Source organism: Coregonus lavaretus (assembly GCF_964263955.1).
Source record: "Coregonus lavaretus genome assembly, chromosome: 7".
NCBI classification, from domain to species: Eukaryota; Metazoa; Chordata; class Actinopteri; order Salmoniformes; family Salmonidae; genus Coregonus; species Coregonus lavaretus.
Window position 1 is genome coordinate 16,977,874 of NC_139994.1, and position 22,425 is coordinate 17,000,298.

Here is a 22,425-nt window from a genome sequence, read left to right on the forward strand (position 1 = left end):
TGCAGACACAGACAAATGTCAAAGACAGTGTAGTGTAGTGTAGTGATGACGATGTACTTCAGGAGCGTGACTTGCAACATCATTTACATCATTTAACATCATGTACGGTTGCATCACTTTATGGTTACATTTGAGATTATCAAATTTTACAGATTCTAGTTAGTTTGCAAGCCAAAATAACATGTGACTATAAACATATGTTCATATATAAACATAGATACACTACATGACCAAAAGTATGTGGACACCTGCTCGTGCAACATCTCATTCCAAAATCATGGGCATTAATATGGAGTTCGCCTTATTCTAGCAAGGACATGCAGTTCCAATTTATACTGTAAAATATATAAATGCAACAATTTCAAAGACTTTACTGATTTACAGTTCATAAGAGGAAATCAGTCAATTGAAATAAATAAATTAGGCCCTAATCTATGGATTTCACATGACTGGGCAGGGGTGCAGCCATGGGTGGGCCTCAGAGGGCATAGGACCACCCACTTGGCAGCCAGGCCCCCCAAAACGTGCACAAAATGAGAGAATCAAGCTTTTTGTGCATATGGAACATTTCTGGGAATTTTGATTTCAGCTCATGAAACAAACATGTTTGTCCCATGTTTCATGAGCTGAAATAAAAAATCCCAGAAATGTTCCATACGCACACAAAGCTTAATTCTCTAAATATGTGCACATTTGTTTGGGGGGGGGCCTGGCTGCCAAGTGGGTGGTCCTATGCCCTCTGAGGCCCACCCATGACTGCACCCCTGCCCAGTATCTTTGTTCAGTGTAGATAGGTTTTGGAAAAGTCACTGTGTACAATTTAACACTGAATATCTGTTCAGTTTCTCACCCGTCATAGCCAATTTTATATTGACATGGTCTTCTACAGTCTAAAAACACAAAGTACCTTAAAGAACATGAAACTGCAACCCTAATCGGCTTGAAAGAAACCAGACTATTTTGGTTAAAGCTGGCATTTATTTAAGTCTCAGTTTCAGAAATACCAGTACATCGGAGGAATATTTGGAGTGCTTGTTGTTCCAATGAAAGGCCGACATTTAGACAGGACAGATCAGAGGATATAATAGAACTGCTAACATTTGGAGAAAGAACATTTTGTGCATTAATTTATGGGTAGATTAGGCATATTATCCCCCCAAAACATCCCCGTAAAAGCACACTCAGTCCTCAAAGCGCATGCTTAAAACATGGACTGAGAATAAGCTTTGCCGTTAATGAGAGTGTATAGCTATACTATAATGAGAATAGAAATCTGCCCATATAAAAAGGATTTGCAATAACCTCAACTGTCAAAGTTTACCATTACAGTATAATGGTGGTAAAACATACTCGTATCTGCTGACCTGTAACCATTTAAAACATGTACACAAAAATATAAAACATTTACATAAAAAAACAATATTAAGGTTTTTCTTGTTCGGTAGTCTCATTGACCGCCTAGAAGTTTCTACCCACAGTGCGCAACATGATAAATATAAAGATTAACTATAGCTTAGATTGCAAAGGGAATATATAAAGGGTATTGGAATGGAGAAGTGTGTGGCTAAATCTAAAAACCTCAGTGTTATGGTTGTTCAACAGTGCTTTGAATCATGCCATTCTCCCAATACTATGAAAAAGTGGAGCATTCACACGTATGCATATTGTGAGAAAATTCTGGTGCATCACCTTGGCACTGACGCAGATTATTCTAGAATTGGTTGTGACACATCAAGTTAAATATTTAATAAAACCGATTCAACCTATAAAGCCGTATAATATCTCGTCAGCAGGATGTATCATATTAGTAACAGCATAGAAAACTAAAATGCAACCATCTCAAAATTCTCTCAAATACGATTATGACCTCCCAACACTTTGGAAATGCATATAAAATACAGGGTCAGCATGGACTGTGTTAAAAGCAACAGCAGCCCTTGTCAATACTGTAATATCTACTAAAGTATGGCTTTATTGATATATCTCTCACACTCATAACTTAAACCAGGGATGGGCATCTTTGATGGGGGTGGTGGCCACAAAATCTGAACTCATCACGAGGGGCCACAGTAGCTTGCGGGTCTGCATACCACATCCATAACCACATGCAGCGACCTTGCGAGGAAAACATTTTAGCGGCCCTCGACAGCAGAGAGAAAATGTTTGTTAATTTCCAGCAATTCTACACATTTTGCCATGGGCGGAGATAAATATTTGCAGTTAATATGATATGAGTGACTAACAAAATCAATGCCCCCCCAGACTGTAATTCGAGTATGATTACTCCAAGTTTAGATAGCTGGCTAGACTAACTTACCAACCAATCTAAAAAATGTTAGCTGACATGGGCTAATTGAGTGACTGTCAGTGACTGACAAGAGAAAAACAGCTGATTCACAACCAAATTACACCTTGTAGTGTCTACTATAATTCTCAACAGTAAGTTGAGACCCTGACTGAGTTGGGTGGGGGATTGATCCGCCAGTTGCCCACCCTGGACTTAAACTGTCTTGACTGTCCACTAAAGCACCTCTAAAAATACCATCCACCTGTAAATCTTATTCAATAACTTTCATACTGTATTGCACTTTAGTCATCGTAAGTGTCACTGATAGTGACAGTCCATATGAGAGACCCAGAGCCATGCAGGGTGTTAGCCCTCCAGTCTAGGCAGGGGTGCTGTGCTCACACAGGCCTGTAGCAGGAATCTGGCTGCCACATGCGCAAGTCCACTAGGATCTGGTTGAGCTTCTGCATCCACAGGTTCCTCTCGTCCTTGGTGTCGGCACACAGCCAGTTCCTGCAGGTACACGTAAAGAGTCATGTCATGCGTTTCAGTATACTGGACTGGAGACCCAAGTCCAATTCAGTTTCCTTCTTCCTGAAGTGTGCACTCGTTCACTTCCCTGAAGGATTTGAAGGCATTGGATTGGTTTAAGAAATATGTTAACACTAGACACTGCCTACACCAATCCAATGGTTTTAAAACCTTTGAGGGGGGAGTAAATAAGTGCTCACTTCAGGGAGAAGAGTGCAAAAAATAGAAAACTTGGGCTCCAGTGCATTAAATGTAATAAAATCAGCAATCATACTTCATGACTGCAAACAATTGCTCCACACAAGGTATTTGCCTACAAAACACAGCGTACTATGGCAACTTCGACCAGTGACTTACTTGGTGACACACATTGTGTTTTTACACTGGCTGACGAGCGTCTCTCTGTCATTCTCTCGCTGAGGCCGGACAGTGATCAGCTCAAAGGTGTTGGGCCGGGCACAGAACTCCCTGTTGGCTGGCTCCACCTTACGACTGGTGCAGTTGGCCAAGTTGATGCGACCCATTGGGTTCTAGAAAGACGTGGATCCGTCCAGAGAAATTGATTAACAATTAAAATACATAAAAAGCTACTCTAATCGGAGGAAACATGAATTGGCATACTGGTACATTAAAACTATCAAGAATTAACACAAAGACTGAAGTCTCATTTCCACTGGAGTCCTATGGTATTGCAAAATGAGGCTCACAGGGCTTATTATTCAAGACTAAAGGTTCCAATAATAGCGATCGAAGGCAGGTTGGCTTCCACGTCCTCTCTTACCTTGCGTTTCTCATCATCAGGGTAGGTCCAGTAGGAGATACAGTATCCTGACAGGACACACCATCTCCTGTGCCACGCTCCGAACCCACTCACATCCTCAAACATCGTCTGAAAAACAGAAGGATGTTGATTAGGCTATTGAACCCGCTTGTGTAATAAACCTTGACTGAGACATGAAGACGTGAATGCCTAGGCTTTGTCTCTACTTCTGCTTGCTCTTTGTGGTCTAAGCAGGGTTCCTGTAAACACACTGGCAATTGCTGTGTAAAAAGGGATTTATAAATACATTGATAGGCTTTAGCTCAGCAGGCCAACAGTCTTGCGGTGCGCAGGGGACACAGTTCAAAGACAGTGTGTACTCACCAAGAAGCCTCTCTCCTCCACCAAGGAGCCCACCTCACACTGCATCTTCAGGTAGATGTGTCCCTCCAAGGGGCACAGGAAAGGCACCTACAGATTACACAGGACATGTTGTAACACAGGCCTCAGCTGAAAGACTACCAACACCTCCACAAAACGCTTCCATCGGGTGACAGGACCGATTGTGTTAATCAGGCTTTAGACTGAAACGCAAGACTTGTCTTCTCGTAGGGAAGATTACATTGGATGGATGGTGAGATACATTAACTGTGCAACATACAAAAGATATCCAGGACAACTTATTTTCCTTACGACAATACCAACTAACTTGTAGATTGAGGTTAGAAATGTTAGTTGGTGCCACAACAGAACCACATTATCTTATCACAAACCACCACACACAAATCCCAAAATATTAAAAGTGGTTGTGGATCAATTAGCAACCTTGCTGTGAAACATGTCTCTGAGAAGCTCTCTCTCAATGCCTTCATATTTGATCTAAAAGAGAGAAACAAGGAGTGTGAGTGAATACGTGTCAGAGGCTGGTAGGTAGCACGCAGACCGTGCAGGTGGGAGAACAAAGAACACTGTCAGATTGGGAGGCCTGTCTCCCTGCTCTGCCAACTATCAGTTCTAAACTCTACAAATGTTACCCCCTCCCCTATGATTACCCTGTACATTAGCTGGCATTGTGTGCAGAGATACAGCCAAAGTGGAAATAGAGGGTGAATTCAGGATATAATGGAAGTTAATGCATTGTACAACAGTGAAAGCAAAATGGAGTTAGAACATTTCAATAAAGTTTTTTTTTTTTATGTAACAAAAGTCTTCAGATTTTACCTTCTCCAATGAGAACTTGTTTTTCCCAATAGAGGCTAGCATTAGCTTGTGAGACCCGACCAGGACAAAGTTACTGGTGCGGACTGCATTTGGGCCCCCAGGACTGGCCACCACTGCAAAGAGCATTAGGAGGATGTTTTAGCAATTTGTTTGTAATTTAAGCAGACATCATCATCATCCAGAGACTTGCAACATTAATAAGTCAGTTCAACTTAAGTAGGTGAGACAGAACCACACATCACAATAACTGCAAGTAAAACCTTCATAAAAATATCCACTAGCAGCAGAGTTATTTAAACAAGCACCGCAAGACATCAGGGTCCAAATTCATCAACCGAAGAAGTATCCTTACCTGGAGTCAGACTGCTCTTCTACAGGGGCAAATAGAGAGAGAGAGAGAAGTTAGAAAGAGGAGGCATGTTTAGAATCATTTTCAAGATCGCTGACTGTGCATACAACATATATATTTTTAATTTTTTTGTGACAGCATAACCTACACAGTAACAGAATATTACTATAATGCATTCACTGATGTAATTCTACATTTTCCATGAGGCAATCATTCCTACCAATCCCCCTGAACAGATACGGTAAGTGTTCAAACATTCTGCATATGACCACAAGGCAGTACTATCTGTATTAGAGGTTGGTAAGATTGAAAGCTTACAGTAATGGCGAGGAACCTCTTGGGAGTGATGGCCTAGAAAGAGAAACAGTGATTCAGTTTCAGTAGAGGTTACGTCGGGACACAGACAAGTGAATGAATGGTTAACTCAAATCACTGACTAAGCCAACTATGCCATTGTGAGCTGTGAACAAAGCCTTCCATCCTACAACAAGGGACCTTTCACCATGTGTTGGAATGAAAAGAAGTGGAGCCTGAAAGCCTAATGTGTGTGATGGCAGCAGTAGGCCCAGGGCCTGGTAGGCCTAGTGTTAGCTGTGTTCTACTACCGAGTAGTAACATTACAGTACACCCACACCAAAAGGTGAGTAGGGTTTTAAAATCAGTCCATACCGACAAGCACAACTCAAGGGCCTCATGAACATGCCTCCGGAGCATCTGAACACACACCATCTCATCTTAGAGACGGGACGTTGTTTGAAAATAGCTCTAAATGAAATGCTCTAAATCAGGGGTGTCAAACGTCCGGCCCGCGGGCCGGATCAGGCCCGCAAACGGGTTTAATCCGGCCCGCGAGATGATTTTGAAAAATAAATAAAAATAATAATAATAATTTTGTGAAGTATAAAAATGCGCTGCAATTTTTTAATAAAATAAACTGCTGTTCCAATTGCGTCCACTGGATGGCGCAATAGCAATTGTGTTAAGCAAGCAAACTGTTTATACCGGGGCAGAGCAAGTAGGTCAAGCATGTGCAGCCAATGAGCTACTTTGTTTTGCCCGCGATATTTATTACGGCTTCTACTTTTAACATTATGTGCTTTGGCACCCTCATTGCCCCAATATGTCTCTGTCAAAAAAGAGAAAAGTGGACGCAGAGTGCAGAGTGTTCCAAGAAAAATGGTCATCCTATTTATGCTGAAAGAATATAACCTTCGTCGCCACTATGTGAGTCTTCATGCCGACAAATATGACAACTTTCAAGGACAGCGGAGATGAGAGAAGGTGAATGAACTGTTGGCGGGTCTGAAGAAACAGCAGTCTGTGTTTACTCACAGCCGAGACATCAGTGACGCTGCAGTGAAAGCTAGCTACCTCATTGCTAATGAAATCGCAGTGGCTTCAAAACCATTTAGTGAGGGTGAATTTGTAAAAACATGCATGATGAAGGCAGCGGAGATTGTGTGCCCTGAAAAGCGGCAGGCTTTTGCAAATATCAGCCTGACAAGAAACACAGTTGCAGACAGGATTTCCGATCTTTCAGTGGATTTGGACAGCCAGTTGAAGCAAAAAGTAAAGTCATTTATTGCGTTTTCGGTTGCAATTGATGAAAGCACGGACATTACAGATGTTGCACAACTGGCCATTTTCATCCGCGGAGTTGATGACACATTGACCGTCACCGAGGAGTTCGTGGAGTTGGTGCCGATGACAGATACAACGACAGCAGCTGATATTTTTACCGCACTCGTCGGCGCGCTGGACAGGGTCGGAGTGGACTGGTCCCGCGCTGTCAGCCTGGCTACAGATGGTGCGCCCTCAATGATCGGGAAAAAAGCAGGCGTTGTGACAAAGTTCAGAGAGAAAGTGCAATCTGCAAATGGAGGACGTGATTTTTTGACTTTTCACTGTATTTTGCACCAGGAGGCTTTGTGTTGCAAGTCATTAAAGATGGATAACGTCATGAAGGTGGTCATCCAAACTGTTAATTTCATCCGATCCAGAAGCCTGAATCACCGTCAGTTTGACAGCCTTCTCAGAGAGAAAGACCACATCTATGGCCTGCCATACCACACTGAGGTAAGATGGTTAAGCCGAGGTGCTGAGGCGTTTCTTTGATTTACGAGAACAAATTGAACAGTTCATGGAAGAAAAGGGCAAACCAGTGTTAGAATTTCATTCCGCAGAATGGATGCAGGACCTTGCATTTATGGTGGATGTTATAGAGCACCTGAATAACTTGAACAAACAGCTGCAAGGGCGCAACAAAGTTGTCACGCAGTATTATGACAGCATACGTTCTTTCAAGTTGAAGCTGTCATTGTGGGAGACGCAACTTGCCGGTGGTGATGCAGCTCACTTCCCCTGTCTGAAAAATGTGTGCGCGACCCAACATGTGGCAGACATGAAGCGGTTCAAAGATAAAATAACGGGACTGTTACGGGAGTTTGAGCAACGCTTTCAGATTTATGTTCATATGTTTTTATGTTGATGTGCTATTGTTTTTAATTGATTTTATTTTATTTGTATATTTAACCTATTCTTGACTCTGTGGTTCTTGCACTTGTTTGGGGAACAGGATTTCATTATTTTTATCTACATTTCTGCCTGAGAAATGACACCCTGATATAGTTCTGTGATCTGTGATATACTTCTGTGAATCACTGAGGCATTGTGTGTTTGTGTGTTCTTTGTCCTCAGAACTTTCAAATACCTTGAGGTGTTTTATGATTAATAGTGATGTTGTGCTTTTGGACACTGTCCTCAGGCTCCAGCTATATCTTTATATGTTTTTATGTTGATGTGCTATTGTTTTTAATTGATTTTATTTTATTTGTATATTTAACCTATTCTTGACTCTGTGGTTCTTGCACTTGTTTGGGGAACAGGATTTCATTATTTTTATCTACATTTCTGCCTGAGAAATGACACCCTGATATAGTTCTGTGATCTGTGAAACAGTTCTGTTAATCACTGAGGCATTGTGTGTTTGTGTTCTTTTTCTTTATAATTTTCAAATAAACTTGACGTGTTTTATGATTAATAGTGATGTTGTGCTTGTACTATTTTGGACACACTGTCCTCAGGCTCCAGCTTTATGTTGTATGTTGATCGTATTAAAAGAAAGAAAACAATCTGAAGTTGTTGTTTTTAAGTTATATATATATATACACCATGATTTTTCCGGTCCGGCCCTCTTGGGAATAGATTTTCCTCCATGTGGCCCCTGAGCTAAAATGAGTTTGACACCCCTGCTCTAAATGCATATTCTGATGCACAGCAATCGCAGTGTATTCAAGCAGAAACTAGCTGCCAAGATACAAGACTATGCTCAGTTCCAACATTCAATAAACTGATTTGTAGTTTGTTTTGGCACATTTGAGAAAATCTAACTACCTTTGACTTGCTGGGCTTCTTCCTCTTGTCAGGGTTCAACTCACGCTTCTGCACCTGAAGAAATAAACATGGTTAGAGTAATATCTCAGCTCAAAGAAGTCAGTCCTCCTCAAACAATAACATCTGCATTTGCCAAAAGCAGCAAGAACTCACCAGGCAGTAAACCTCAATATCAATTGCAAAGTCGTTAGAGACATCAGGCCTAAAATGGAAGACAGACAGAGAAAGGCATTAGAACATGTATGGGGAATGACATGCATGCATGACAGTGGTTCTATTCTACAGAATTTCAGAGAGAGAATCTGTAATTAACTGACATGGTGAACTTGGTAGAGAAGGTGATTGCGTCTCCACTGATAGCGCTACGTGTGCTGGCCAGGGGAGTAGCAACTGTATTCTCAGCTCCAGCACGGATCATGATGAAGAAGTAATGGCTGGACGACTCTGGAATAAACACAGATATAAAGTGGAAAACGTAATGACTTCAGTCTAACACACTATACATGTAGCTCAGTTGGTAGAGCATGGCGCTTGCAACGCCAGGGTTGTGGGTTCGTTTCCCACGGGGGGCCAGTATGAAAATGTATGCACTCACTAACTGTAAGTCGCTCTGGATAAGAGCGTCTGCTAAATGACTAAAATGTAAACGTATATTACAATTGGATTGAGAAATGTACATTTGTATCTTGTTTTTGACAGTACAATGTGGGAAACAGGAGTTCAATAGAACTTTGTCCCCGAAAGGCAATTTGGTCGCAGGCACATTACACACTACAAAACATTAGTAAAAAAAAGAAGAGATAATCAAGTAACAATTGTTGGGTCTCTACCTGGATTGTTAGCAGTGGAGCAGACGAAGTCAGCTTTGAGGGGCAGTCGTAGCTCCAGGAGGGAGATGGATCCCTTGGAGGCTGTAACCCCCATGTCCCCACCCTGCCCCCTCCTCTGACCACTAGGACCCTCTCCCTTCAGACGGTCTAGCTCCACCTTCAGAGCCCCCCGCTTCTCCGCTGGAGGGAGACAAGAAAACTACATGTAAGAAAAGACTGAAGAAAACAATACAATGTTTATGCGAAATGTCAATAATCTCAAGATATCACAGCCGGTCCCAAGGGGTATGGCGCAAATTGGGATTGGCGGTCAGTGTGTGCACCCATGTTGTCGAGGTGGAAGAGAAACTCACTGGCTATAAGCAGCAGCCTCTCAGCCTCTGCCTCCACCTGCGAGCCTTTCCCATGCTCCTCATCAGTACAGCAGTTCAGAGCTTGGCTGGCCTGGCTGATCACGGTCTGCTGCAGGTTCATCTCATTGGTCAGAACCTACAAGGAATCAGAAAGAAGACATCACTGGTCACATGGAATGAGGAAATCAACATCAGTGGTCAGAAGAACCTACATGGAATGAAGGGGAAAGAGGTAATATATTTTGCACTCAGAGCACTTACACTTGATTCTATGAAGTCTGGTTTTTGTAGAGTCTGAGATATTATACCCTCTACTACTACTAGATCCCTTACTATTCCTAACAGTATGACAGGGTCACCTCTGAAGTAAGTTGTTCTTCTTCTGGCATTGTGTTACCGAGCCAGCTTCTATCCAGAGCGACTGTCAGTCTGCACAGTATGGGTACAATCGTTCGCTGTCAGTCTGCACAGTATGGGGCCATTCGTTCGCTGTCAGCACGGTGTGTTATAGGGACCATTGTCCGTTTCTACATGTGGAATCAGTTTGCAAATTACAGCCGGCACTCTGTTCAGAGGTGCTAAGTACTCTCGGCCGACAGACGCTCAACAATCCTACCGGTCTGTCCGTGCCTTTACCTTCATCTTCTGTTTGATGCTGGTGTGTCCTTGGCTCCTGGGTTCCTCTGCTGCTCTACGAGACATATCCTCCTTCCTCACGATGACCTGCTTCACACGAGGCCTCTCCGTACTATCCTTGATCCTGGTCGACCTGTACGCATCAATACTAGCAGAGAAAGGAAAACATGTTATTGCGGGTGTAGCGAAATGCTTGTATGGAAAGAGTGAACATGGAGGGATGCTTTGCTTCCGTAAAAAAAAAAGAGTATCAAAATGGTGTTAATTGGATACAAGGGTCTGGATGAACTAAGAAAATAGTTAGAGGTTGTATCTAGTGATGGGGGTGGGGGGAAAATCGATAGTTATATATGGCAATATTATTTTTGGACGATATTACATCAATATTTCAGTCCAAGTATCGATTTGAAGAGAGAAATATTAAAACAAATTTGCTACTGTAGGTAGCGTTAGTAGGCTGTACCTGCGGCAAAACGCCTGTATTTTTATCCTATAGCTTGTTCTCCAGCTTCTTTTTAAATAGTGAGCCAACATGTTCAATGCTTTTATTTCAGACTGATGAAAACGAGTTCTCATGCTCTCTCGTCTCTCCGCAGCAGACATAGTGAGCAGTATGTTTGGAACATCAAATCGCAATACATATAGAATCGTGAGTATCGCAATACTATCGATTCATATCAGCACCTAAGTATCGTGAACTAGTTGCATCTTGAACTCAGTGAAACTAAATGTCAAATAGAAAAGTTGTTGGTGTATCAGTTGAAGGGGTGAAGCTCAGCCAGTTTCATTACAGATACCATGAATTCAGTAGGGCACCAGTTTGGGTATGTGGCTTTACCTGGTTAGTGGCTGATAGCCAGCATAGTGGAGTCTGCCACTAGCAGTCAGTGTAGTCAGCTCAGCTATCCCCATTGAGACCGTGTCTGTGCGTCGATCTAGGTTGAGCAAAACTAAACATGGCAGTGTTTGCCTTAGCAATCTCACTGGAATAAAGACCTCCTCCAGTCCTGTCATTATTGAAAGAGATTGTGATATCTCACATCTCAAAATACGGCTACTTAATGTTAGATCCCTCACTTCCAAGGCAGTTATGGTCAATGAACTAATCACTGATCATAATCTTGATGTGATTGGCCTGACTGAAACATGGCTTAAGCCTGATGAATTTACTGTGTTAAATGAGGCCTCTCCTCCTAGTTACACTAGTGACCACATCCCCCGCGCATACCGCAAAAGGCGGAGGTGTTGCTAACATTTACGACAGCAAATTTCAATTTACCCCCCCCCCCCAAAAAAAAAAAAATTACTGCATTTTCGTCTTCTGAGCTTCTAGTCATGAAATCTATGCAGCCTACTCAATCACTTTTTATAGCTACTGTTTACAGGCCTCCTGGGCCGTATTCAGAGTTCCTCACTGAGTTCCCGGAATTCCTATTGGACCTTGTAGTCATGGCAGATATTCTAATTTTGGGTGACTTTAATATTCACATGGAAAAGTCCACAGACCCACTCCAAAAAGCTTACGTAGCCATCATCGACTCAGTAGGTTTTGTCCAACATGTCTCCGGACCTACTCATTGCCACAGTCATACCCTGGATCTAGTTTTGTCCCATGGAATAAATAGTGGCTCAAAATGTTTTTCCTCATAATCCTGGACTATCGGACCACCATCTTATTACATTTGCAATCGCAACAAATCATCTGCTCAGACCCCAACCAAGGATCATCAAAGGCTGTGCTATAAATTCTCGGACAACCCAAAGATTCCTAGAGGTCCTTCCAGACTCCCTCCACCTCACCTACTCAAGGACGTCGGAGTACAAAAATCAGTTAACGACCTAACCGAGGATCTAAATTTAACCTTGCGTAATACCCTAGATGCAGTTGCACCCCTAAAAACAAAAAACATTTGGCACAAGAAACTAGCTCCCTGGTATACAGAAAATACCCGAGCCCTGAAGCAAGCTTCCAGACAATTGGAACGGAAATGGCTTTCCACCAAACTGGAAGTCTTCCTACTAGCTTGGAAATAAAGTACAGTGCAATATCGTAGAGCCCTCAATGCTGCTCGATCATCCTATTTTTCCCAACCTAATTGAGAAGAATAAGAACAATCAAAAATTTATATTTGATACTGTCGCAAAGCTAACTAAAAAGCAGCATTCCCCAAGAGAGGATGCCTTTCACTTCAGCAGTGATGAATTCATGAACTTCTTCGACGAAAAGATCATGATCATTAGAAAGCAAATTACAGACTCCTCTTTGAATCTGCGTATTTCTCCAAAGCTCAGTTGTCCTGAGTCTGCACAAAACTGCCAGGACCTAGGATCAATGGAGACACTCAAGTTTTTTAATCCTATATCGACACATTCATGAAAATAGTCATTGCCTCAACCTTCAAGCTGCATACTGGACCCTATTCCAACTAAACTACTGAAAGAGCTGCTTCCTGTGCTTGGCCCTCCTATGTTGAACATAATAAATGGCTTCCACTGGATGTGTAACACTCACTAAAAGTGGCAGTAATAAAGCCTCTCTTGAAAAGCCAAAACTTGACCCAGAAATGTAAAACACTATCGGCCTATATCAAGTCTCCCATTCCTGCAATTTTTTGAAAAAGCTGTTGTGCAGCAACTCACTGCCTTCCTGAAGACAAATAATGTTTACGAAACACTTTAGTCTGGTTTTAGACCCCATCATAGCACTGAGACTGCACTCGTGAAGGTGGTAAATTACCTTTTAAATGGCGTCAGACCAAGGCTCTGCATCTGTCCTCGTGCTCCTAGACCTTACGCTTTGAACACACCGACAGTCATTGCGCAAAATAGTATGCAGCATCATCTAGATGTGGGCAACAAAAGTTCAACATTCACCTTCTGCTACCATTTCTGTCAACTGTACGCATACAGTTTGCCGCATACATTTGATAAATCCAACGTATGCACCACACACACACACACAACGCACTGCAACTGTCCCTGCAACGCAATGCTGCAAGGCAAACACAGCTTTCCATTGGAAATTAATGTACTTCTGGTGTACCAAAACGCAATGACGCAGTCGGTGTGTTCGAAGCGTAAGTGCTGCTTTTGACACCATCAATCAACACATTCTTTTGGAGAGATTGGAAACCTTAATTGTCTACATGGACAAGTTCTTGCCTAGTTTAGATCTTATCTGTCGAAAAGATATCAGTTCGTCTCTGTGGATGGTTTGGCCTCTGACAAATCAACTGTAAGTTTCGGTGTTCCTCAAGGTTCCATTTTTGGACCACTTTTGTTTTCACTGTACATTTTACCTCTTGGTGATGTCATTTGGAAACAATGTTAACTTTCATTGCTATGCGGACGACACGCAGCTGTACATTGATGAAACATGTTGAAGCCCCAGCATTGCCTACCCTGGAAGCCTGTGTTTCAGACATAAGGAAGTGGATGGCGGCAAATGTGTTACTTTTAAACTCGGACAAAACAGAGATGCTAGTTTTAGGTCACAAGAAACAAAGAGATCTTTTGTTGGATCTGACAATTAATCTTGATGAGTCTCCAAAAAACATTAAATAACTGAAGGACCTTGGTCGTTACTCTGGAGCCTGATCCCTCTTTTGACAAACATATCAAGAACATTTAAAGGACTGCTTTTTCCATCTTCATAACATTGCAAAAATCAGAAACTTAACTCAAAAAGCTAATCCATGCCTTTGTCACTTCTAGATTAGACTACCGCAATGCTCTACTCTCCGGCTAAAGCACTAAATAAACTTCAGTTAGTGCTAAACACGGCTGCTAGAATCTTGACTAGAACCCCAGAAAATTATCATATTACTCCAGTGCTAGGTTTTACTGCTAACCTACAAAGCATTACATGGGCTTGCTCCTACCCATCTCTCCGATTTGGTCCTGCTGTACATACCTACACGTACGCTACGGTCACAAGACACAGGCCTCCTTATTGTCCCTAGAATTTCTAAGCAAACAGCTGGAGGCAGGGCTTCCTCCTATAGAGCTACATTTTTATGGAATGGTCTGCCTATCCATGTGAGAGAGACTCGGTCTCGACCTTTAAGTCTTTACTGAAGACTCATCTCTTCAGTAGGTCCTATGATTGAGTGTAGTCTGGCCCAGGGGTGCGAAGGTGAACGGACTGGAGCGACGAACCGCCCTTGCTGTCTCTGCCTGGCCGGTTCCCATCTCTCCATTGGGATTATCTGCCTCTGACCCTATTAAGGGTGCTGAGTCACAGGCTTACTGGTGCTTTCCATGCAGTCTCCAGGAGGGGTGCGTCACTTGAGTGGGTTGAGTCACTGACGTGATCTTCCTGTTCGGTTTGTCGCCACCTCGGGCTCGTGTAGTGGAGGAGATCATCGTGGGCTATACTCAGCCTTGTCTCAGGGTAGTAGGTTGGTGGTCTGTTGATATCCCTCTGGTGGTGTGGGGGCTGTGCTTTGGCAAAGTGGGTGGGGTTATATCCTGCCTGGTTGGCCCTGTCCGGACAGGGCCACAGCGTCTCCCGACCCCCTGTCTCAGCCTCCAGTATCTATGCTGCAATAGTCTATGTGCCGGGGGGCTAGGGTCAGTCTGTTATATCTGGTGTTATTCTCCTGTCTTATCCAGTGTGAATTTAAGTATGCTCCCTCTAATTCTTTATTTCCCCCTCCCGGAGGACCTGAGCCCTAGGACCATGCCTCAGGACTACCTGGCCTGATGACTCCTTGCTGTCCCCAGTCCACCTGGTCGTGCTGCTGCTCCAGTTTCAACTCTCCTGCCTGCGGCTATGGAACCCTGACCTGTTCACCGGACGTGCTACCTTGTCCCAGACCTACTGTTTTCAACTCTCTCTCTCTACTGCACCTGCTATTTCAACCTCTAAATGTCCGGCTATGAAAAGCCAAGTGACATTTACTCATGATGTACTGACCTGTTGCAACCCCTACAACCACTGTGATTATTATTTGACCCTGCTGGTCATCTATGAACTTTTGAACATCTTGGAGAAAAATCTGGCCTTAATGGCCATGTACTGTTATAATCTCCACCCAGCACATGGTCATGCTCTACAACATTCGCAGAGTACGACCCTGCCTTACACAGGAAGCGGCACAGGTCCTAATCCAGGGACTTGTCATCTCCCGTCTGGATTACTGCAACTCGCTGTTGGCTGGGCTCCCTGCCTGTGCCATTAAACCCCTACAACTCATCCAGAACGCCGCAGCCCTTCTGGTGTTCAACCTTCCCAAGTTCTCTCACGCCACCCCGCTCCTCCGCACACTCCACTGGCTTCCAGTTGAAGCTCGCATCTGCTACAAGACCATGGTGCTTGCCTACGGAGCTGTGAGGGGAACGGCACCTCCGTACCTTCAGGCTCTGATCAGTCCCTACACCCAAACGAGGGCATTGCGTTCATCTACCTCTGGCCTGCTGGCCCCCCTACCTCTGCGGAAGCACAGTTCCCGCTCAGCCCAGTCAAAACGGTTCGCTGCTCTGGCACCCCAATGGTGGAACAAGCTCCCTCACGACGCCAGGACAGCGGAGTCACTCACCACCATCTGGAGACACTTGAAACCCCCCCTCTTTAAGGAATACCTGGGATAGTATAAAGTAATCCTTCTACCCACCCTTACCTAACGCCCCCCCCCAAAAAATAGATATATAAAAAATATTGTAAAGTGGTTGTCCCACTGGCTATCATAAGGTGAATGCACCAATTTGTAAGTCGCTCTGGATAAGAGCATCTGCTAAATGACGAAAATGTAAATGTAAGCACAGCCAGAAGGGGACTGGCGACCTCTCAGAGCCTGGTTCCTCTAGGTTTCTGCCTTTCTAGGGAGTTTTTCCTAGCCACCGTGCTTCTACATCTGCATTGCTTGCTGTTTGGGGTTTTAGGCTGGGTTTCTGTATAGCACTTTGTGACATCTGCTGATGTAAAAAGGGCTTTATAAATCAATTTGATTGATTGGTTACCTGTAGGGCAGGTTGTGGCCATCATGTTCGTCTGTCTCTTCTAGGCTGTCTGATGACCCGGCCCGGAGCATGTGAGCCCTCTGGAACTTACTGGGTCTGGAAACACTGTCAGGAGTCTGGCTCTTAGCGTTGAACGAACTGGCTGGGGTTGACGTCTGGGTAGGGATATACATGAAAAAGTAATTAGGTTGTCCCAAAAAAAATACAATTGGCCATAACATTATATCTAGTCAATGGCCGCAATTAACATATGACAAGCTTGCATTAAAACGCAGTTGTACATCCAAGACATTAAATGGCTGAAATATTTGTGTATGCTTGTAGTTTTTTTCCAGCTTTGCGCTGTAACTGACCATCATCTTCCTCACTGGGCTCTTGACCACAGAAGCCACAGTCTCAGAGAAGGGGGCCAGGATGGACATAGAGGAAATGTTCAATTTATCTTCCTCCTCACCACTCTGCACCTCGCTCTGGTCATGGACCCCGTCAAAGATCCCGTTGATCACATCAGAGTTGATGGACTGGTCCACATTCACCTCTATCTCATGACTCTCTTCGTCTGCAGAGAGACAATCGTGAGTGGAATATTATATAGTGACGCCATCAGTATAAACGTAGATTTTAAGGATGACTGCTCTAATTAATTTTTTTGTTGACTGAAACATTAGGACATTAAAACGCTGTAACTTGCATCTGATTCAAGCGTCCGAATACTTATTTTTATGATCAGTGTACTCATAGAAATCCAAGTTGGTATGATCAAGTAGTATACTATGTACAGTACCTGATTCCTCCACTGAGAATTCTACTCGCTTCACAGGGCTAGAGGTTGGGGTGGTGGCAGCAGGTACATTGGGTTTCTTGGGTGCTGCATTCAGGCTATCCAGAGGGGAAGCTGTTGGCTCAGCATCAGGCTGGGAGACAACAGGCCGTCTCTCCCCAGGCTGCTCAATCAGATCCTGAGAAAAATTACTACAGGCTCATTTAACATTTCCTTCCTAACTGCTTTGCAGTCGTCCATCATACAACAGTCTGCACATATGAAGTTTGGTCCAACCGTGGTCGAAATAAATATACTTCACCACCAACCTTGGCCACTGTGTTTCTCTTGGCGTCTGCCTCTTCATCCTTGTTCTTCCAAATGTTGTTCCCTTTCTGGAAGCGGTTACGAATATGAGCCAGTTCCGACTCACGCTCCTGCGATAAAGAACAAGAAAATTACGATTTTTCATCAATTTGTCAACATTCTGGTCACAAAACAAATGTCATAATACATGTAATACTTTTATTTTCAAAAGAGCTATTTATAACAAAAATAAATGCCAAAGTGCTGTACAAAGGCAAAACTAAGACTGTACGTACCAGTTTCTGTTTCTGCGCGAGGTCAGCGGTGGTGGTGTTGGCAACCTGGGCAGCTCTCAGCGTCTCCTGCACCAGCCTGGTGTTGGGGGTCCCAGACTGGCTCACCACAGGGGTACGACCAGCAAGGCCTGCCCCAGACGGGTTCACTACGGTCGGGGTACGAGTGGCAGCTCCATGGCTGGTATCAGCGGAACTCAGGCCGGAGCGCTCCTGGCACCTCTCCCCAAAACGCTCCATGAACGACTTGACACCTGTTGGAAACAGACAAATATTTAGAAACTCTTGGGAGAACAATGGAAGAGGACTTAAACATGTTTGAAACACAGCAATGGACAAATGAGCAGAGACTGCGTATTAAAACATCTGCTATTCCAGAACAATCTAATAAGATGTAAACTTTAGCGTAGGAAATACAAAGCTAAATTGAGCGCTCATTCTCGCTCACCTGGAGTTCCAGTTGCTCCTGCGACGCCTCTCTGCTGCAGGGGAGTGGCCGGGGAAGTCTCATTGGTGAACCTCTCCCTGGTCTGCAGGACAGAGGGCCCAGTGTTAGAGGGCTTGGTGGGGAGCTCGGGATTCTTGGGGCTAGCATTGACCTCCAGGGCTCGGGACAGGGCCTGGTTCTTCAGGGGGCTCTGAGGCACAGGTGAGGCTGAGGAGGGAGCACCTTTCTGGGGGCTGGGGGTGAAGGCTGAGGATCTCCCCTGGTAACTCCTCTGGAGACTGGATACAGGAGAGGGGAGACCTCTGCCTGTCTGTCGAGCTGGTCTGGCTTCAGGTACTTCAGTCTTCTGTGGGCTGGGGGGAACCGCTTTGGTGGAGTTGAAAGGCTGCTGAAGAAATGCAAGAGAGAAATTATTAACCAAACTATTCAGAAAATCGCAAAAAGTATTGTGCATGTGCGATGACACACAACTATTTAAAATAAGTTGTTACTGCACATCGCTTTCTTGCAAAGCATCACCACTTCGTATCTTAATCTTCTCTATAGAATCAGTCTCTCCCATGCATGGACATATTACTCACACAACAGTTATGTACATCATGATTAATAACTAAGCCAACTGTCACATTATGACTCACCTGGTTGGAGTCCAGAACAGGCTTGCTGTTTGATGTCTGACTCATTTGTGTCCGGTCTGCAGCAGCAGAGACGGGTTTGGCTCCAGCACCAGCCTCTCTCCTCCAAGCAGGGGTGACGGTACTGAAACTACCAGGCTTCCCTTGTGCATTGTCTCTGCTGCGAGGGGCCGCATGGCCGAGGTCGTCCTCCCAGGACCCAATGCTGGCAGCGAGGTTGGCCAGTCGACCCTTCCGGCCCATGGGGGCTTCTGAGGACGCAGCAGCAGGGACGGGTGCGGGGATCGGGGCCACAGCCTGCCTTAGTTGGGTCTGGCTCTTTACTGGGGACAGAGCTGCTGGGATGTCTGGAACCTCAGAGGTACCTTAAAAGGGAAAAACATACACATTCATTTTTGTCAGCCAAAAGCAAATATGTTTTTAATATGATTGTTGTAGTCCCATTCCAAACTCATATTAGAAGTTGTGTAAACGTTTTGGTTTTCGGGTGATCTATAAAGGTTAAGCAGGTGCTACATGTACAAATGAAATTGACCTTCAGCGTCCCAGTACTGCCTCTGTTCAGCCAGTCTGGCCAGGCGAGACTTCATGGCAGCAGGGGTAGAGGAGGTGGGAGCCTCCCTCTGCTCTTCTCTGTTCCTCTGAAGAACCGGGCTAGCAGGGACCACCTCCACATTCCTGGTCCTCTGTGGCTGTGGAGCAGCACTCACAGCTACCTTCTCTGGTTCTGGGGCAGGGCGTGCTACCTCCCTGGACTTGACCTGCTCTGGGACAAGCTGTGCTGCCACCATGGGCTCTGGTTCAGGAACGGGAGCGCGGACAGCCACCCTCTCCAGAGAAGAGCGGATGCTGGCTGGGCCTGTTGGGGGCTTCCGGTCAGTCTGGGGGTCTGTCAGAGTGTGAGGAGTCATCGAAGGCTCCCTGTTCTCCTCACCAATAATGGTGGGCTGACCAAGTTCACCTGAACGACTCCGCTTTGAGGGAGAGGGCTTGGTGGACGGGTGGGGGGCTAGGGGGGTCAAGTGAGAAAGACCATGAGTTAAGTTTACACACTGGGAGATTTCCAATCCGCAAAATGAATTTAAATATTTGCCTTGAGTATCATATTAAAGCTCACAAATATACATACGATCTGAAACATCACCATTTTGTCTATATTTGAATACAGCATAGGGAAAGCTGCAGCCCTAGACCCATTCCTCTGATTTGATTTGAACAGAGCATTCTCAGTGAGCCGTTACAAAGGTCAAGCTTCCTGTATGGAAAGCTATGCATGTGCAGGGCAGGAAGTTCAACCACCTCCTAAAGGCTAATGGAGCCACCTACAGTTTAAATTAAAATAATTCCCATCAATGCAATACTTACTATCGCAGCCAGAGGGAACACTGGGGTAGCAAATAAAATGAATTTGAGAAATGATGATGTATCACATTGAGAATAAATGTGTAAGATCATACCTTTTTCGATGACAGGCTCTGTGACCAGGCTGTTGCGGGTCTCAGCCAGAGGCTCCCTAGCTCGCTTGGCCATCTGTCTGTTAGCAGCAGTGGGCCTCTCTGCCATCTTCTTCTGCAGGTTCTCCCTGCGAGCACGGGTCCTCTCCAGGAGTTTCTGAACAGGCAAGAATACACTATTACAAAATACAACACATTTCCATTTAAAAGCACTGTCTGCACCAATTCTTGTTTTTCTCTTATAATTTAAATTAATCTAATAAGAACATAACTCAGGAGTAGCCTGACTTACCATCTGTACAGCACTGACTAGCACAGATAAAAGTGACATACTGAGGGACATTCCACACCACCGTAAACTTAAGTTAGTGACATTTCAGTACATTTTCCTTTTCTGCTTTATTGCACCCATAGTGAGCAGTGGATGGCGGGGGTCTATGGTTTTAGAATAGTGAAAATGTTTTAGTCCATGTCACAGGGTCAAGAAAAACTACTTGTTCTGGGGGAGATAAAAGGCTGCAGTTGTCTCTAAACTCCTTCTCCCTGGCCTCTTCTCCCATCTGTTCTCATATGTACACCAAAACCCTAGCTGGCCTCCCAGTCAAGGGCAAACAGTCCTGAGGCATGATTTATTGACCTGGGCAAGAGCCCTGGCTGATACAGTGCAAGACTCAACACATTCCTGACTGTTTCAGTTGCCTGAGCATCTCTCATCAAGCCAGGCTGTGTGGAAAACTTGTTACAAAGTGTGTGTCATTCCTTAAGAATGAGCCACTCCTGACTGTTGCAGCTACTGGATTTGAAATCTCCCGGGCATTTCTATTGGTTGGAATGGAAATTTGAGGGATTTTGTATACTGCTGCCTGCCACTGTTTTTTCTATATCCGAATTGTCATGAAACACACTTAGTTCCAAACTGGAGTGATTTAAAAATAATAATAAATTATCCACTCACTCCTGGCACATTTGATCAAATTGATAAAGTTGACAAGAGTGCATCAGAAAGTGAAATTGACCGACAGCTGCTGTATGGAAATGAAGGAGGAAAACACTTATTCCTGTATTCATACTATTCTCTTCGTCATACTGTAGTTTTGACTAACGAATCCATTATTCGCTAGATTCCTCTCTCCCTGCTCGCACGTTAGGGGAGGGGCTGAGTTTTTTTGACAAGATGACAATCTGACTGCCTTATGCTGGCATGCAATTTTAGAACAGTATTATGAAGATGAAAGGTAGCTAGCTAACTTCAGCTATAAAATGATATACGGTATGGAAGGTGTCGGGGTTTAGATGTCGCTTCTATAATATTTGACTTGGCTATCTAACGTTAGCTAGCAACGTTTCCAACAACTTTCAGTTGACGTTAGGGTTATACATTTGAATAAAGCCAAAGTTAGCAACCTAGCAACACTAGTTAGTTAAGATATTTAAATTCACATTTGTTGAAGAACAAGTTGAGGTAGTTACTAGTTACCTAGCTATGGGACACAACGTCTGGAGTCTGTATTAGTTTGACTCCAACCAATACACAGACTTCCGCTGTTGTGTCCCAAAGTTACTACCAGCTAGCTAGCAACCGTAACCAGCTAACTTAAACACTAGCTAGTAAGTTAACGTGACCAAATATGGGCTTTACAGTGACTATCAAACAAGTTTACCATCTTCATGCACTGCAACAAGAAACAATGTTTTGTTGGCTAACGTGTTACCTTAGCTGGCCATGGCAGCTACCTTAGCTAGCTGTTACCCGTAACTTGCTAGCTTAGAAACAAACTGTGCACTCACCTCGGTAAACGGATCCATTCCGATAAGAGTTTATCTTTGTTAAAATCTATTGACTTAGCAATATTGAATAATCGTCGTTTATCTATCCTAATTCACCAAACGCGGACAGCTTCTCAGCCGTCGTTTCTCCAGACGCCTCGATTCGTTCCTCCTTTTCTTTAACAAACAGATCAGTTCAACATTTGAATTTCAGTGCTGTGTTCAATGCGCAGACTCCGACGGTTGGAATCACGCGACAGCCAATGATAAACACGATGGGCGTAGACAGACGCAGTCTAGCCAATCAGATTCAAGTTTCTTTCTTTCTCTCTCTCTCGCTGTCTCTCTCAATTCAATTCAATTCAATTCAATTCAATAACAACTCAAGGGCTTTATTGGCATGGGAAACGTATGTTAACATTGCCAAAGCAAGTGAAGTAG

The 22,425-nt window shown here is 44.1% G+C and overlaps 1 protein-coding gene across 1 annotated transcript; it reads right to left on the bottom strand.

Annotated features, from left to right (window-relative positions):
• Nucleotides 1-962: 962 nt before the first annotated feature.
• Nucleotides 963-22,083, bottom strand: LOC311131746 (anillin-like). Its single transcript, XM_084164874.1, has 24 exons — nt 22,006-22,083; nt 20,221-20,374; nt 19,299-19,772; nt 18,755-19,128; nt 18,129-18,516; nt 17,684-17,934; nt 17,411-17,518; nt 17,106-17,280; nt 16,675-16,880; nt 16,322-16,476; nt 10,361-10,508; nt 9,725-9,860; nt 9,372-9,551; nt 8,859-8,985; nt 8,695-8,743; nt 8,542-8,595; nt 5,467-5,499; nt 5,152-5,170; nt 4,800-4,912; nt 4,404-4,457; nt 3,963-4,049; nt 3,600-3,707; nt 3,176-3,348; nt 963-2,800 (listed from the first exon to the last, which is right to left on the bottom strand). The coding sequence occupies exons 1-24, from the start codon at nt 22,021-22,023 to the stop codon at nt 2,686-2,688; spliced, it is 3,699 nt and encodes a 1,232-aa protein (XP_084021000.1). The 5' UTR covers nt 22,024-22,083; the 3' UTR covers nt 963-2,685.
• Between the last annotated feature and the right edge of the window lie 342 nt (nt 22,084-22,425).